Source organism: Lonchura striata, chromosome 17 (genome assembly GCF_046129695.1).
Source record: "Lonchura striata isolate bLonStr1 chromosome 17, bLonStr1.mat, whole genome shotgun sequence".
Classification (NCBI taxonomy): domain Eukaryota; kingdom Metazoa; phylum Chordata; class Aves; order Passeriformes; family Estrildidae; genus Lonchura; species Lonchura striata.
Genome location: NC_134619.1, coordinates 667,450 through 682,545, shown reverse-complemented (window position 1 = coordinate 682,545; position 15,096 = coordinate 667,450). Strand labels below are relative to the sequence as shown.

At 49.2% G+C, this 15,096-nt stretch overlaps 1 protein-coding gene across 2 annotated transcripts in view; it reads left to right on the top strand.

Annotated features, from left to right (window-relative positions):
* Positions 1–14,070, top strand: part of KCNB1 (potassium voltage-gated channel subfamily B member 1) — a 100,700-nt gene extending 86,630 nt beyond the window's left edge. For both annotated transcript variants that reach the window (XM_021539216.3, XM_021539215.3), the window contains exon 3: positions 12,014–14,070. In XM_021539216.3, the coding sequence (XP_021394891.1) occupies positions 12,014–14,035 (2,022 nt within the window). In that variant the 3' untranslated portion in view covers positions 14,036–14,070. The remainder of the gene's footprint in view (positions 1–12,013) is intronic.
* Positions 14,071–15,096: the final 1,026 nt, after the last annotated feature.

Genomic DNA, 15,096 nt, shown 5'->3' with positions numbered 1-15,096 from the left:
CAGAAGTTCAGGATTCACTACTCCCATCTTTTTTTTTGCCCTGTGATTTCAGTGGCCACTGCTGAAAGATACAGTTTAGGAATTTCCATTCCAGGTGGAAATACTTCAGGAGCAGGCTGTAATTTCCATGTAAATTACACAACTGCATCTTGCAGCCCGTGAATTTAAGCACAGGGAAAGTTGGGACCAGAGCACAATTGCTGCTCAGTTACAGAACTGAAGCAAGTTTTTGGTGTGTGCCACAGGCCCCAGCACCACAGAGAGCAGGGATGCCCCCAGGCACTGCTGTTCTTTAAACCTGGCTCGGGGTGTTCTGGTTCCAGCTTATTTCCACTCGCCACTGATATAATTTAAAAATCTCTGTCCACTGTTTTTTTTTTTTTTAAGTACATGCCTACAATGATCAAAGGATTGTTTCATGTGGTGGGGTGAGCAAAAGAAGCTCTCAAGGTCAAACCCAAAACAGCCTAAAGACTCTGGGACTTGGATCTGACCCCCAGTAACAGCAATGAGCCAGGAGAAGATGAGCAGCTCAGGAACTAGAAAATGAAGCTTTTGAAGCCCATAATGCCCTGTGGGAGTGAGCAATCAATTGGCAGAGAAATGGGAAAGAGAGAGCAAGTGAAACGAAGTCAGAGCCTTCAGCCTGGCTGCAGGAAAGGCAGGACATTCATAAATAGAAAGCAGCACATTTTCCCCTTCCTCTTTCTTTCCCAGGGGAGAGTGGCCATGGGAACAGACACGCTTTGTGCCCCGTGGGGCAGGGGGATGCAGGAGAGAGCAGACTGACACCACCTGCAGCAGGTTAATTGGGACACATGGCCCCAGTGTCACTGCCCTTAGGACTCCTTTTTCTTTCCAAGAAAGAAAGGAAAACAATTAGCCAATATTAGCTGCTCTGAGCAGTCTGGCCCTTCAGGACTGCCGTGGGATTTGCCAGCTCATTCCGTGTAACACATGGAGAGAGAGCCCTCAGCTGCCAGGGATGCTCATTCACGTCTGTGCCAGACTGCAACCATGGAAAGGTTATTCCTGGTTCCCTTGATAATTCTTATAAACTTATTTCCCTGGCATGCTGAGTGTTCTTTCCCTTATTATTTCACCTTCTTTAAGCAACTCCCACTCTGGACTGGACTTGTTTTGCCCCCTCAGCAGTGGGTTTCTCCCTGTGCTCGGCTCGCCCTGTGCCTCATTTCCAAACCTGCCAAGCAGCTTCCCACGAGTGGCAGCAGGCAGCAGGTGCCAGTCCCGCTGTGCTGGGCAGGGGCTGTCCCGGGCACCCGGCGGGATGGCACAGCTCTGCAGGTACCGGCAGGGATGGCACAGCTCTGTGCACCCACAGGGATGGCACAGCTCTGTGCACCCAGGGGGATGGCACAGCTCTGTGGGCATGGCACAGCTCTGTGCACCCGGGGGGATGGCACAGCTCTGTGCACCCACAGGGATGGCACAGCTCTGTGCACCCACAGGGATGGCACAGCTCTGTGCACCCACAGGGATGGCACAGCTCTGTGCACCCAGGGGGATGGCACAGCTCTGTGGGCATGGCACAGCTCTGTGCACCCGGGGGGATGGCACAGCTCTGTGCACCCACAGGGATGGCACAGCTCTGCAGGTACCGGCAGGGATGGCACAGCTCTGTGCACCCGGCGGGATGGCACAGCTCTGCAGGTACCATCAGGGATGGCACAGCTCTGTGCACCCAGGGGGATGGCACAGCTCTGTGCACCCACAGGGATGGCACAGCTCTGTGGGCATGGCACAGCTCTGTGCACCCGGGGGGATGGCACAGCTCTGCAGTGAGAGCTCAGACTGAAAGGCAGAGCAGGACTTACCTGGCCCCAGGTGTGTGTGCTCTGCAAGCCCCAAAGCTGCTTTGCTCACAGCATGCTTGGAGTGTGAGACAACGGGACCCTGTGCCTGACAGAAGATCCCAAGTTTCCCAGGACAGCAAACTGCCGTTCCCTGGAATGACAAGTTCTGTCTCTGCCAAACAAAACTCAGGCTCTTTATTGTGCTTCTCTCAGTGTGTGTTTGTTTGGCAGATAGTCACTAGGATAGTTGGTACGGTTTTTAAAAAAGGGGTACTGGGTATTATTATTCATGGATCGAGGTGGGGGTGAGAAAGAAAAAGAGTGCTTATGTAGCCAACAAGTTCAAGTAAGGTTCAACTTTTCTATTCCAATATCTGCTGCTATGATAATGAGCCAGTCCAATCAGCTCAAATTAAGGGCTCAGGAAGGCTCAGCCCTTCAGAGAAGTACATTCATTACAAGATTAATTTCTACCACCCAGTGTATAGTATGGCACCATCCTATATTAACACAGAAACCCTGAAAAAAAAAAAAGTAACTGAAAAATGCACTAAAACCCAGTGACATGTATAATTTCCCTTTATCTTCAGTGTTTGGTATTCTCACTTGGATTAAAATCAGATATACCACCTGGCACTCTTTAGCTGCCACTTACAGGAAACCTTTCTCTTCCCCTCCCCTCTCTGCAATAAACGTTCACTAGAAGGGAGCACACCTGCATTTTCCAAACAGTTTCAGGTGACTTTTGCTCTGCCTCCTATCAAAATGGCCAGTGGGGCTTTATGTTTCTTCTCCTTCTGTAAATTCACTTTCCAGGGGGATGAGAGCAGGAGGGGCTGCTTGGGAGGGGCAGGTGCTGTTGCTGCCGGGGCTGTGCAGGGCTGTTGGGATGCAGGGACACAGGAAAGGCTGGCAAAGCTGTGGGAGAGCCAAGGGCTGCCCCAGCTGGTGTTTATCCCGTGCTTTGGAGAGGTTTGTTCTCGTGTCCATGTCCACAAGTCAGCAAGCATGGAGGGAATATTCCCAGACTGCCAGCAAACACCTCAAAGAGCTTGAGCATTTTCTGAGCTTTTAAATTGAGTTTAAAAAAACCTAAAAGCAAAATGACAATTAAAAAATTAAAAAAAAAAAAATTAAAAAAAAAAAAAAAGCAAAAAGAAAAGGTGTCCCAACAAAGAACGAAGTACACATCTTCACAGTTCTGTTTCATCCTCTATATTTATAGCAAGAATGCATCAAAACTTATAGTGAGGCAAGATCAAACTCTCTTATTGAACTGCTGATGTAGAGCTGCCTTTTCTTTTATGTTCACACAGATTTGCTGTCCACTGTCTCTATTTAGCACTTGTTATGGCCCCATGCTAATATGAATGATTTGTTGCCAAGGATTAGTTTTTAGCAGCTTTTGTAAGCAGTTTGTATACAGTTGTTGCTATTTATTAAATATGTGACATCTAATCCAGTGTTTGGTGCTTATAAAGGGAAGAACCATCTGTGCTTGAGATTAAAACACTTCAATCACTTTGTGTCAAAGCTGTCAGCAAGGGTTCCATTTCTGCCCTAGAGAAAAGCCTTGGGAACCCTGGCTTGGGAAGGTGGATTCTTGTGTGGATGTGTCCCTGCATCAAAGTCCTTTGTCTGACACAAGCTCTGCCTGCCAGACAGGAGGAGGGCTGTGGGCATGGTGGAGAGCTCAGAAGCTGAGAAGAAAGCAAAAGGTTTTATCAGAATAAGGAGCTGGGAAGGTGCTGAGAGCTTGGAGTGTTCCTGCAAGTCTCTTTTCCACCACCTGCAGAAGCTTCGTAAGTCTCTTTTGAAAAAAAAGAGGAATGTTAATATTCAAATTCTTTGCAGGGCACTGCAAGGGTAACAGCTGTAATCCCTTGTGTGAGCCCAGGGTTTTCCCATCAGTGCAAGAGGTGCCACCAAAGCTCCTCTTGGGTCAGGCTGAGTGTCCAGGCAAGCCCTGGTCAGAGGCTGCACCCCAAGGACAGTTCTGAGGCAGCAGAAATGCCTCAGCCTGAATTTTATGCCCTTATTCCAGGCATCAGTTTAAAAAATGCCCTCTGAAACCCAGTGGAGAAGCCCCCGTGACTGGCAGCAGGAGCCCAGGGGCAGCAGCAGCCACAGGGAGCTGAAATCAGCCCTCGGGAACAGCCCAGGGACACCCGGACACCCGGACACTCGGACACCTGGACACCCTGACACTTGGACACTCAGACACCCGGACACCCAGACACCTGGACACCCGGACACCCAGACATCCAGACACCCAGACACCCAGACACCTGGACACTCGGACACTTGGACACTCGGACACCCGGACACTCGGACACTCGGACACTCGGACACCAGACACCCGGACACTCAGACACTCAGACACTCGGACACCTGGACACTCGGACACTCAGACACCTGGGCAGCCAGACACCCAGACACCCAGACACTCGGACACCTGAACACCCAGACACCAGACAACTGGACACCCGGACACCCTGACACTCGGACATAAGACACCTGGACACGCAGACACTCGGACACCTGGACACTCAGACACCCAGATATCCAGACACCTGGACACCCGGACACTCAGACACTTGGACACCCGGACAGCCAGCTGACAGGGCCATGATGGTTTCAAGCACATTCAACAGGAGAGGATATTGCCCCTGCAATACATTTCAGAAATATATTATAGAAATATATATATTATATATATTTCAGTATATTTCTGTCCACAGGGATTTACTGTTTCTGCAGGCTTCCCCATCTCTTCAGAATGCCATTAGTGTGGCTGATGCTGATAAATGGATTTGCCACTTTTCCTAGCACATTTCTGGAAGAAATCTTAAACAGGTCATCCTTTTTTGCAGACAAAACATCACTTGAACTCTGTTCTAATTTCCTCTCTATGTGGCAACTCAGGATGGCATCAATGACTCGGTAAATGTCCCTGCAGCAAGACTAATTATGCCTTTTGGTGAGAGAGCAGCAGTGGAACTGGTTTAGTCTTCCAAAAAATTCTACACTATAATATGCAGGACTAATGTGCCTCCGATTTGAAAAGAATTAATATCAATTATTCTCATGCATATTCATGAGAGGAAGACTGGTTTAGCAATCAAGCTAATAGTTTTTGCTTAATTACATTTAGTTGATTTCATGCTATCTTGGCACATTCCTGATTGAATTTAACCATTAAAAAAAAACCCTCCCACAACTACTCCTGCAAACACCAACACTTGGAGCTCAGCATCCCCTGTAAATAGTGTCTGAGGCTGAGCAGACTGCTCTGCATGGTGGGAGTCGATCACGAGCATTGTCTCTCCCTGGTGCAGGGTAAAATCCCAAAGGCATCTTGCAGAGCTGTTCTCAAGCACTCACCAGTGCTGAGGTGAAAGGCAGGCTTTTTTTTATGCTTTTGCTTTATATTTTATATTTATATAAATATATATTTATATTATATTTATATAATATATATTACACATTTGTAGTATATAAAAATATATATTTAATATAAATAAATATAAAATAAATACATATTTATATTATATTTATATCTTTATATATATTATATTTGCTTTGCTTTTTTGTTGTTGTTGTTTTTGCTTTTTTTTTTTCTTTTTCTGAGTCCAGACCTCTGTCTGCTTGAGCGCAAGACAGACGGTGGGAGTGGGAGATGCAGCTGAGGGGGCCCCAGGGCGGGGAAGGGTCGGTCCGTGAGGAGCCGGCCGCAGCGGCAGGTCCGGCAGGTCCGCTCTGCGCCTGGGGCAGCCCCGGCCGCCCTGCGCCCGCAGCTCCTTCCAGGGAGAGCCCGGCGGGAGGTGCGAGAGGCGGGGGCGGCCGGGCAGGGCTGGGGGCAGCGGCGCCCAGGGACAGCCCGCTGGAGGCAGAGGGGCAGGGGAGGGCAGCAGGAGGGCAGCAGGAGCAGGGGAGGGCAGCAGGAGCAGGGGAGGGCAGCAGGAGGGCAGCAGGAGCAGGGCAGGGCAGCAGGAGGGCAGCAGGAGCAGGGCAGGGCAGCAGGAGGGCAGCAGGAGGGCAGCAGGAGCAGAGGAGGGCAGCAGGAGCCGGGGAGGGCAGCAGGAGCCGGGCAGGGCAGCAGGAGCAGAGGAGGGCAGCAGGAGGGCAGCAGGAGCCGGGGAGGGCAGCAGGAGCAGAGGAGGGCAGCAGGAGCCGGGGAGGGCAGCAGGAGCCGGGCAGGGCAGCAGGAGCCGGGCAGGGCAGCAGGAGCAGAGGAGGGCAGCAGGAGCAGGGGAGGGCAGCAGGAGCAGAGGAGGGCAGCAGGAGCCGGGCAGGGCAGCAGGAGCAGGGGAGGGCAGCAGGAGGGCAGCAGGAGCAGAGGAGGGCAGCAGGAGCAGGGGAGGGCAGCAGGAGCAGGGGAGGGCAGCAGGAGCAGAGGAGGGCAGCAGGAGGGCAGCAGGAGCAGGGGAGGGCAGCAGGAGCAGGGGAGGGCAGCAGGAGCAGAGGAGGGCAGCAGGAGGGCAGCAGGAGCAGGGGAGGGCAGCAGGAGCAGGGGAGGGCAGCAGGAGCAGAGGAGGGCAGCAGGAGGGCAGCAGGAGCAGGGGAGGGCAGCAGGAGCTGGGCAGGGCAGCAGGAGCCGGGCAGGGCAGCAGGAGCAGGGGCGGGCAGCAGGAGCAGGGGAGAGCAGCAGGAGCCGGGGAGGGCAGCAGGAGGGCAGCAGGAGGGCAGCAGGAGGGCAGCAGGAGGGCAGCAGGAGCCGGGCAGGGCTGCTGGCAGCGGTGCCCAGAGCCAGCCCGGCTCTGCCCGAGGACAGCAGCAGGGTTGTCTGCACGGACTGCAGGGAGGACCTGCTTCGGCCCTGACCAGGGCTGGAGGTGGATGTCTCCTAGCAGTGCTGCTCGCTGGGGTTTCATCATCCTGGGCACGAGGCAAGGCCAGGAACAAAACGGGAAACTTCAGCTTCTATGTGCCATTCATTTGTTTTCTTTTTTGATTTCCCCATGCTAGCAGCAGCAGAAATAGGACAGATGCTTCCCTCTCATCCTCTCCTGAGAACTGTCACTGCACTGATGTCTAAAGGCAGTGTATGTTTTTCAAGTTTGCCTTTTCAGTATATTCATTCATCTATAATTTTCTTCTCCAGTGCACCATTTACATCTGGGCTTTGCTCTGAAAGAAGACTGACACCATTCATTATTTAATGGAGTTTGATAGCTCTCTGACAACTAAACATGTTCTTAAGAGTATTAAAGAGTTTACAGCCAGCTCTGCCTGAAGGCGACTTTCTGCCCACTATACCTTAGTCAGCAGCAGCTGCAGCTCTCTGGGCACCTGTAGGCAAACGAAGCATTGACACAGAATCAGCAGAAGTATCCTTTTTAAACTAAATAGACTTACTTACTCTCCCAACAGATAAATTTATTACAGCTGCAATTGAAATCAAATAATTAAACATTATTCAATCTTTGGTTTTCCAGGCAAATGTCAAAATTAAGATCCCATATGTTTCCAAAGCAAAACAGAAGTGACTTTATCTTGATGCTGGTTTTATGGATGTTGTGCTGTGCAGTAGTGCCTGCAGAGCAGTGTAGGGCTTTGCTGTCCTGCAGGCTGTGTCAGGGCACTGAGGGAGCTGAGCTGAGCTGTGTGTGCAGAGCCCTCCTGGAGCAGAGGGTCCCCAAGGACCCCGTGGGGGCAGTGCCTCCAAGTGGCATGTAAAGGGCCAGGTCAGGGAAAACTAACAGGAACCAGCAGAACTTAAGGGGTTTGAAGATTCAAGGTCTTACACTACATCTTAACATCCTTCCACATGAAAAAAGTGGATTAAAGTTCTCTGTACTTCCCTTGCAACCATATCTTCCACTTTGGCTCAGCTTGCCATGATGCAAGAAGCAAGTGTTACCCTTCATTATGGCTTCAGCATTTTTCAGAAAAGACATCCTACAAGCCCGGTGGTCAGAATCTTGACATCAGAAGTGACTGTGTTCTGCAAACTCTTTCAGTTTATGAATAAATAGGCATTTTCTAGTGAAGAGATGTTTCCTAAAACAAGTCCCTGTCAATAAATACTGCAGACATGTATAGCTGCTGTGAGCAGGAGATGTTATTCCTGTGCAGAATCAAGTAGGGAGGAGATTAAGGAACTCTCCATCTGTTTCTGCACTGTGCAGCACGTGGGATATTGCTGAAAATACACTGTGCTCTGTTTCTCAGAGCCTGGGGAGACAGAGGCTGGCACAGGCGTGGCAGGATGGAGCTGGACAGTCTGACTCAAAGTGTATTGTAGCTTGGGAAAGCAAGAGGGGCTGCAGGAAAAATCCCTTGGTAAATGGAGCATATGAATGAAACCTGGTCCTCATGCCAGATTTATTCTGCAGGCCTTGATGGAGCTAAAAAAGCATATTAGACAAAACCATTATTGAACTTCTTGATTACATAACAATTTCCTCATCGTATTTCCAAGAATATCGAATCTATATTCAAACACCCTCCTACTCTCTCCCACACACCACCCCTTCTCCTTGCTATATCAGCTTCATTACCAAGTATGAAGACAGAAAAAGTATAGGGCATGTTGCCACGAGCAGAGAGATCTCGGATGCTTACCCTGAGATTTTAGAGCCATCTATGGGATTTGGACAGCCAGTTCTCATAAATTTTAATGGCCTTGAAAGTCTCCTGTCTTATGCCTTTATCTCTGTCAGGGTTTTTAGCAGTGCAAAGAAAACAACCAAGCAATAAATATCACCAAACCTCAGTGCTGGGTTAGTCCCTCCTGGCTAAAACTCCTCATTCTGTGCCAACTGTGGGGTGAGCACACAAACTGCTCCTGCAGAGAGAGAGGTGGAAACTCCTGAGCAGCTTTCTCCCAGGAGGAGCACAGACCTTGCCATCACAAAGGAGGAACCTCTGGGGCCACTCTCACCGGGGCAGGTGGTTATTTCCTGACAGGTGCCAGCTAGAGGTGCCCTGCCTAGTTTTGGGGGGGATTTTGGAGGAGATGGGGATTAAAGACTTGCCAGCATGGCACGGCACATCCATCTTGCCTCAGGAAATAGCAGTTGCACAAACTGGCTACACTTGCTCCCAAAATCAGCTTGCTTGTCCATTTGCATGTGTAATAACCAGCATGTGTGTACAACCATGCTAATCACTACTTTAAATCCATCCAAAGCCCTGCCCTGCCTGTTCTTGGGTTATTTAGCTTCCACAAAGGAACCATAACAGCAATCCAGAGACTCACTCCACCAAAGCCTTTGTGAAACACCTGATTTAGTGGAGGAGAACTTTTTTCTTGAAATCCTCCCCATACTGAGACTTGCACCACAAGCCAGGGCCATCATTAGAGCTCCTTCCAATACCTTCTGCAATCAACCTGGTAAAGTACCTGAGGGGATTTTCACAATTTATGGTGTATTGCTACAGGTGAAATGCAAGAGAAAATACAGAGAAGCAAAGAGGAAGGGGACTGCAGAGCTTCCCTCACACAAGCTGGTATTGGAAATGGTCTGAAAGCTGTGTGGGGAAACCCAGCCCCAGCCCCTGTCAGCTTTAGAGCAGCTGCAGCAGTGTCTGTGCTGCTCTGCTGAGGGTGCCCACCCAGCCCAGCCTGGTCCATCGGGCTCCTGCCCTGAGCTTGGCTGGAGCCAGCGCGGGGACCCTGGGGAACACTTGTCACAGCTGGGGCTCCACCATGCAGGGACACAAACGTGTCCTCACTCACTCATTTTAGCTGGTGGTGACTCCTGCTTTTTTCCTCTGCTTCTGAATTTTAGGCTGCAAGCTTTTCCAATTTTAGTTGTGCATTTTTAGGGCATCCAAGTCAGCAGCTCTGGATGCTCCTGCAGGGATGCTGGAGGTGCCTTCCCTGATCCCAAAAAACAGCCCACACGTGCCAGCTAGGCCAGCAGCCAGACCTGGGACAGGGACAGCTTGCTCCATAAGTGACAGGGACACTTCAGCAGCACTCACAAAATCTAACAGGCCTCTGATGCTGACCTTTCCTGTCCCTGTCCCTTCTGCCAGCCCAAGCCTGAGCTCTGGGGACCTTCCTGTGCCTGAGCCTGTTCAGCCTCAGCTCTTTGATTGCCCATCCAAAGTTCTCATGAGCACAAGGCCATGTTTAATGCCTTTTGAGGAATTGTGGAGATCAGTGCCACAGGAGGAGGCCGTGTCCCATGCTTCCTTCCATGTCATGCAGCTGTGAGCAGCTGGAGAAGCAGTGAGATTTGGGGTCAGTGCTCTGGAACAGGGACCACAGGTGCTTTTTTACAGTGACTGGAAAAAAGATTTCCAGTTTGTAAGAGCTGGAGCCTCATGCACTGCAGAGGGATTGTTTCTGCTCAAGTTGAAATTGGTCCCATTGGCTTTCTTGTTAAAGAGAAGTGAATCTGGAAGAGTAAAGAGAGGAGGAAAGGCCAGGAATGGAATGAAAAGGCTGCCTGCAATGCAGAACATCCCTGGAGGCCCCCCTGGGAGTGAAAATGTTTTCCCTCCAGTTTTCTGTCTCTCATTACTGACAGTGGAAAATACAAGAGCTGCCAAGCTAGAGGTTCAGTACAGCCAAGATGGGAAACCTTATTAGAGAGACAGATGGTGATTTCTATAATCTGAAATCCCAGACTGTAAATACTCTGGGACAGAGCCCTGTGCAACTGAACAGTGCTAAAGCCTGACAGCAGCTGGATCCAGTTTTCTGTGCACAACTGCTCCGTGGGTGGCTTTTGGTGGATGGTAGATGCTACCAGGACAAGGTATCTCTTACAGAAGGAGAAGGATCTTCTAAACCCTGCTGGAGATACTCCATCTCAGTTTCATGTACTTTCCAATGGAAAAGTGTCTTGAATAACTGAGGAGAATCAACTCACATTTAGAAGTTTTTCTTAGCCTAAGAAGATTCCCAAGGATGTGGTTGCAGTAGATGAGTAAGGGGGAAAATCTGTATCTTGGGAGCACAAGTGACATCTCGCTGCAGCTTGTGGGAGAAATTATAAATGTCTGTCTCTGTTTATCGCTTAGCTTTGCAGCTAAATCTCCTAAACCAAAATCATATTTTACCCTTAGATCTCCCAGTTCATTTATTTATATTCATCTGGCATTGCCTTGATCTTCAAAGCAGGAAGGTATATCAAAGGAAACAGAAGGTTTGACACCAATTACTGCTGCTGGATGCTATTCACTGCATAAAGATGGAGTGTTAATATTTACACTGAAAGTGAAGGAGATAAAACCCAACAGGTATACACATCTAAGCCTACAAATAAGCCCTTCCATGTATAGTGGGCAGAAATAAAGCCAAGCAAAACTAATTGAAATTACCATTGCAGATATTCCAAATTTTCAGAAATGGTGGGTTGTAAACAATGAAGTGACAGCAAAACCACCAAAAGAGCCTTCTAGGAAAGCAAATCAGGCTCTCTGCTTCTCAGAGAGCCTGGTCTCCAGGAGATGGTCTTTTGTAACAAGCCACCATGAAGAAGTAATTAACATCTAAATTTCCCCACACTTCACCATGAGACACTTGACTTACATTTTACTCTCTTGAGTTTGAGATGTGTGAGCCCCCAGTGACTGAACCTGTCCTGCCTTGGCTGTCTCAGTGTCTAATTTGGTTGCTCAGATGCTTGCTCTCTCCTCCAGAAAACTCAAAATGGCTTAGAAAGCTTGGTGAAGTTTTCATGTTTTTCACAACCATCAAAAATTGAATTAGAGATGAGTCATTAAACAAGAGTGTATTATTTGTATGCTTATGTAGTAGAATTGTACGCACATCTCTGTAAATCAGCCATCAGCACCCCAAATTACAGCAGTAACCGTTCATTAAATGGAGGACATTGCTCCGATGAAATAATGTATTCACAGTTGCATTTCTTCTTGCTTAAATTTCAGAGCTTGTTGTCCAGATGGGCCTTGTTGGGCACCTAATTAGTAGTTAATCAAAAGCTCCTGCTGCTTCACAGCCCTCCTGGCGTCCTAGCTGTTCCTTACATGTTCCTTGACTGCATGGAGATGAAAGCACAGAAGTCAAAGTAGATGCTTTATCTCCTTTATGCATCTGCCATAACTAAAACAGCTTCCAAAATAAACTCAGCTCAGGATGCATTGGTTATCTGACTTCTGTGTACTGAGCAAAATGCGTCTTGCAACGTGTGAGTGAAAATGCAGCCATGTGTTAACGGCAGCAAGAGACAGCATCTTGTATTCTGAGATTAACTCACTGTTTTCTCTTTCCTTTCCAGATTTTGGCAATCATTTCCATCATGTTTATTGTACTATCTACAATTGCCTTGTCCCTTAATACACTTCCTGAACTACAAGGCGTGGATGAATTTGGGCAGACCACGGATAACCCCCAGCTCGCCCACGTGGAAGCGGTGTGCATTGCGTGGTTTACAATGGAATACCTCCTGCGGTTCCTCTCCTCCCCTAAGAAATGGAAGTTTTTCAAAGGCCCGCTGAATGCTATAGATTTGCTGGCCATCTTACCCTACTATGTTACTATCTTCCTCACAGAATCCAACAAAAGTGTACTTCAGTTCCAAAATGTACGAAGAGTGGTCCAAATATTTCGGATTATGAGGATACTTCGGATTCTAAAACTTGCCCGGCACTCAACGGGTTTACAGTCCTTGGGGTTTACACTGAGGAGGAGTTACAATGAACTTGGATTACTCATCTTGTTTCTGGCTATGGGCATTATGATCTTTTCCAGTTTAGTGTTTTTTGCAGAAAAGGATGAGGATGATACAAAATTCAAGAGCATCCCAGCTTCTTTCTGGTGGGCAACAATCACCATGACAACAGTAGGCTATGGAGACATTTACCCCAAAACTCTTTTGGGTAAAATAGTAGGAGGACTGTGCTGCATTGCTGGTGTGCTGGTGATAGCTCTTCCCATCCCAATTATTGTCAATAACTTCTCAGAGTTTTACAAAGAGCAGAAGAGGCAGGAGAAAGCCATTAAGCGCAGAGAAGCTCTTGAAAGAGCAAAAAGAAATGGCAGTATTGTTTCCATGAACATGAAAGATGCATTTGCCCGTAGCATAGAACTCATGGACATTGTGGTTGAAAAGAATGGAGAAAGCATAGCGAAAAAGGATAAAGTCCAGGACAATCATTTATCTCCAAGCAAATGGAAATGGACCAAGAGAACACTCTCTGAAACTAGTTCTAGTAAATCTTTTGAAACTAAGGAGCAAGGATCCCCAGAAAAAGCCAGGTCATCTTCGAGTCCCCAACACCTAAATGTCCAGCAGCTGGAGGATATGTACAACAAAATGGCAAAGACTCAGTCCCAGCCAAACCTTATCACTAAAGAGTCGAGTCAAGCTGGAAAGCAAAAGGAAGAGCTGGAAATGGAAACCCTTCCTGGCCCCATGGTGCCGCTGCTGGCGACTCGCACCGACGGGATCGTGGACATGAGGAGCATGTCCAGCATCGACAGCTTCATCAGCTGCGCCGCCGAGTTCCCCGACCCCGCGCGGTTCTCGCACAGCCCGCTCACTGCCCTGCCCTGCAAGGGGGGCATCAACGTCATCCAGGAGCAGAGCAGGCCCGAGGGGAGCAGTGCCAGGTATGTGGAAATGAACCCAAGCTCCGAAAGCAGCCACCGTTCTGCTTTCTTTATTGAAAGTCCCAAAAGCTCCATAAAGGCCAGTAACCCTTTAAAACTGAGATCTCTGAAAGTCAACTTCATGGAAGAGGACACCAGCACATTAGTACCAGCATCAAATGTACTGAGAACATATCCAGACCCTCTCAAGAGCCGGGGAGCTGCTGCTGCTGCCACAGATTCTTCCTTACTCTCTGACAGGTCTCTCATGAGCCCAGAAACCTCGATCTACACAACTGCGAGTGCAAGGACCCCCCCAAAGTCACCAGAGTCCCAGGCAGCCATAGCTTTCAACTTCCATGATGCTGGTATACACAAATACATAGATGCTGACACTGATGATGAAGGTCAGCTGATGTATGATTCAAGTCCTCCTGGAAATGTGAGTCCCAAGTACAGTGTTGCAAACAGTGGCTATCTAAAGCAAAAGGACCATGTTTATAGAACAGACAAGAACCATCTAGAAGCTGCAGCTTTACCCACCTCCCCTAAGCTGATAGGGCAGAACTGCATTTACTCTATGGAAGGTATCACTGGAAGAACCCAGGGCAATCAGGAGACTGTCAGACTAGAAAATCACATTTCCCCAGAAGTCCATGTATTACCAGGCAGCGGAGGACATGCTAGCACACGTGATCAAAGCATCTGAGGTGGGGTCTGAAAGAACTTACTGAGAGTTTAAAGGAATATCTTCACAGTCAACACAAACAAAAGAGCTTCTGCATGGCATGAACTTGGCTGAAACAAGCCACCCGTTTCTAAAAGTCTGGGGGAGGTCCAGTGTGGGTTTGTGAAAATGTCCTTCTCTGAAACAACTCTAAAGACATTGCCCACATCAGTCAAAAAAATGATTGCAAATCATGATCACACATTGATCTCCTTTCATGTTGTCCAGTGAAGCCAATGTGACCAAATATCCATCCATTCCCCTTGAACGCTAGAGCTCCTTTTGGAAATATTAACATCTGATTTGCATTAGTTCCATAAAGGATGCCAAGGCAGCCAGATTTGAACTCTGGAATAAATTGCTGGGGTTGGTATAAAGCTTTCAAAAACACAATGCTCACTGCTTCAGGGCAGCGGTTCCCCATCTACAGCTTTCTCTGATGGATATTATGTTTAAAGGTAACAGGGAACACTTGCATTATTGGAAAATCTAAGTGAAAAGCACTTGAAACAATTAATGGTCTAGAGAAACCAATTCTTAAAATGCTCTTTCTGTGTTTAACAATCTGATATCCTGTAGGACCTGATGTTTTCTTTTGAAATATTAGCAGGGTGAGTTGCACCACTTGTATCTAACTCCAAACATGCCCTAGGACATAGTGAGACTTGCAATTGCCCTCTGCTAGAAGCAGCAGCTGCCCCGGGGCCAGTGCGTGGCCCACGGGGAGGCCGGAGGAGCCCTGCAGAAGCAGGACGGGCTGGGCACGGCGGCTGGAGCCCTGCCCGGGGCTCGCCCTGCCCGGGGCTCGCCCTGCCCGGGGTTCGCTCGCCTGCCCAGGGTTCGCTCGCCCTGCCCGGGGCTGGTTCGCCCTGCCCGGGGCTCGCCCTGCCCGGGGCTCGCCCTGCCCGGGGTTCGCTCGCCTGCCCAGGGTTCGCTCGCCCTGCCCGGGGCTGGTTCGCCCTGCCCGGGGCTCGCCCTGCCCGGGGTTCGCTCGCCCTGCCCGGGGTTCGCTCGCCTGCCCAGGGTTCGCTCGCCCTGCCCGG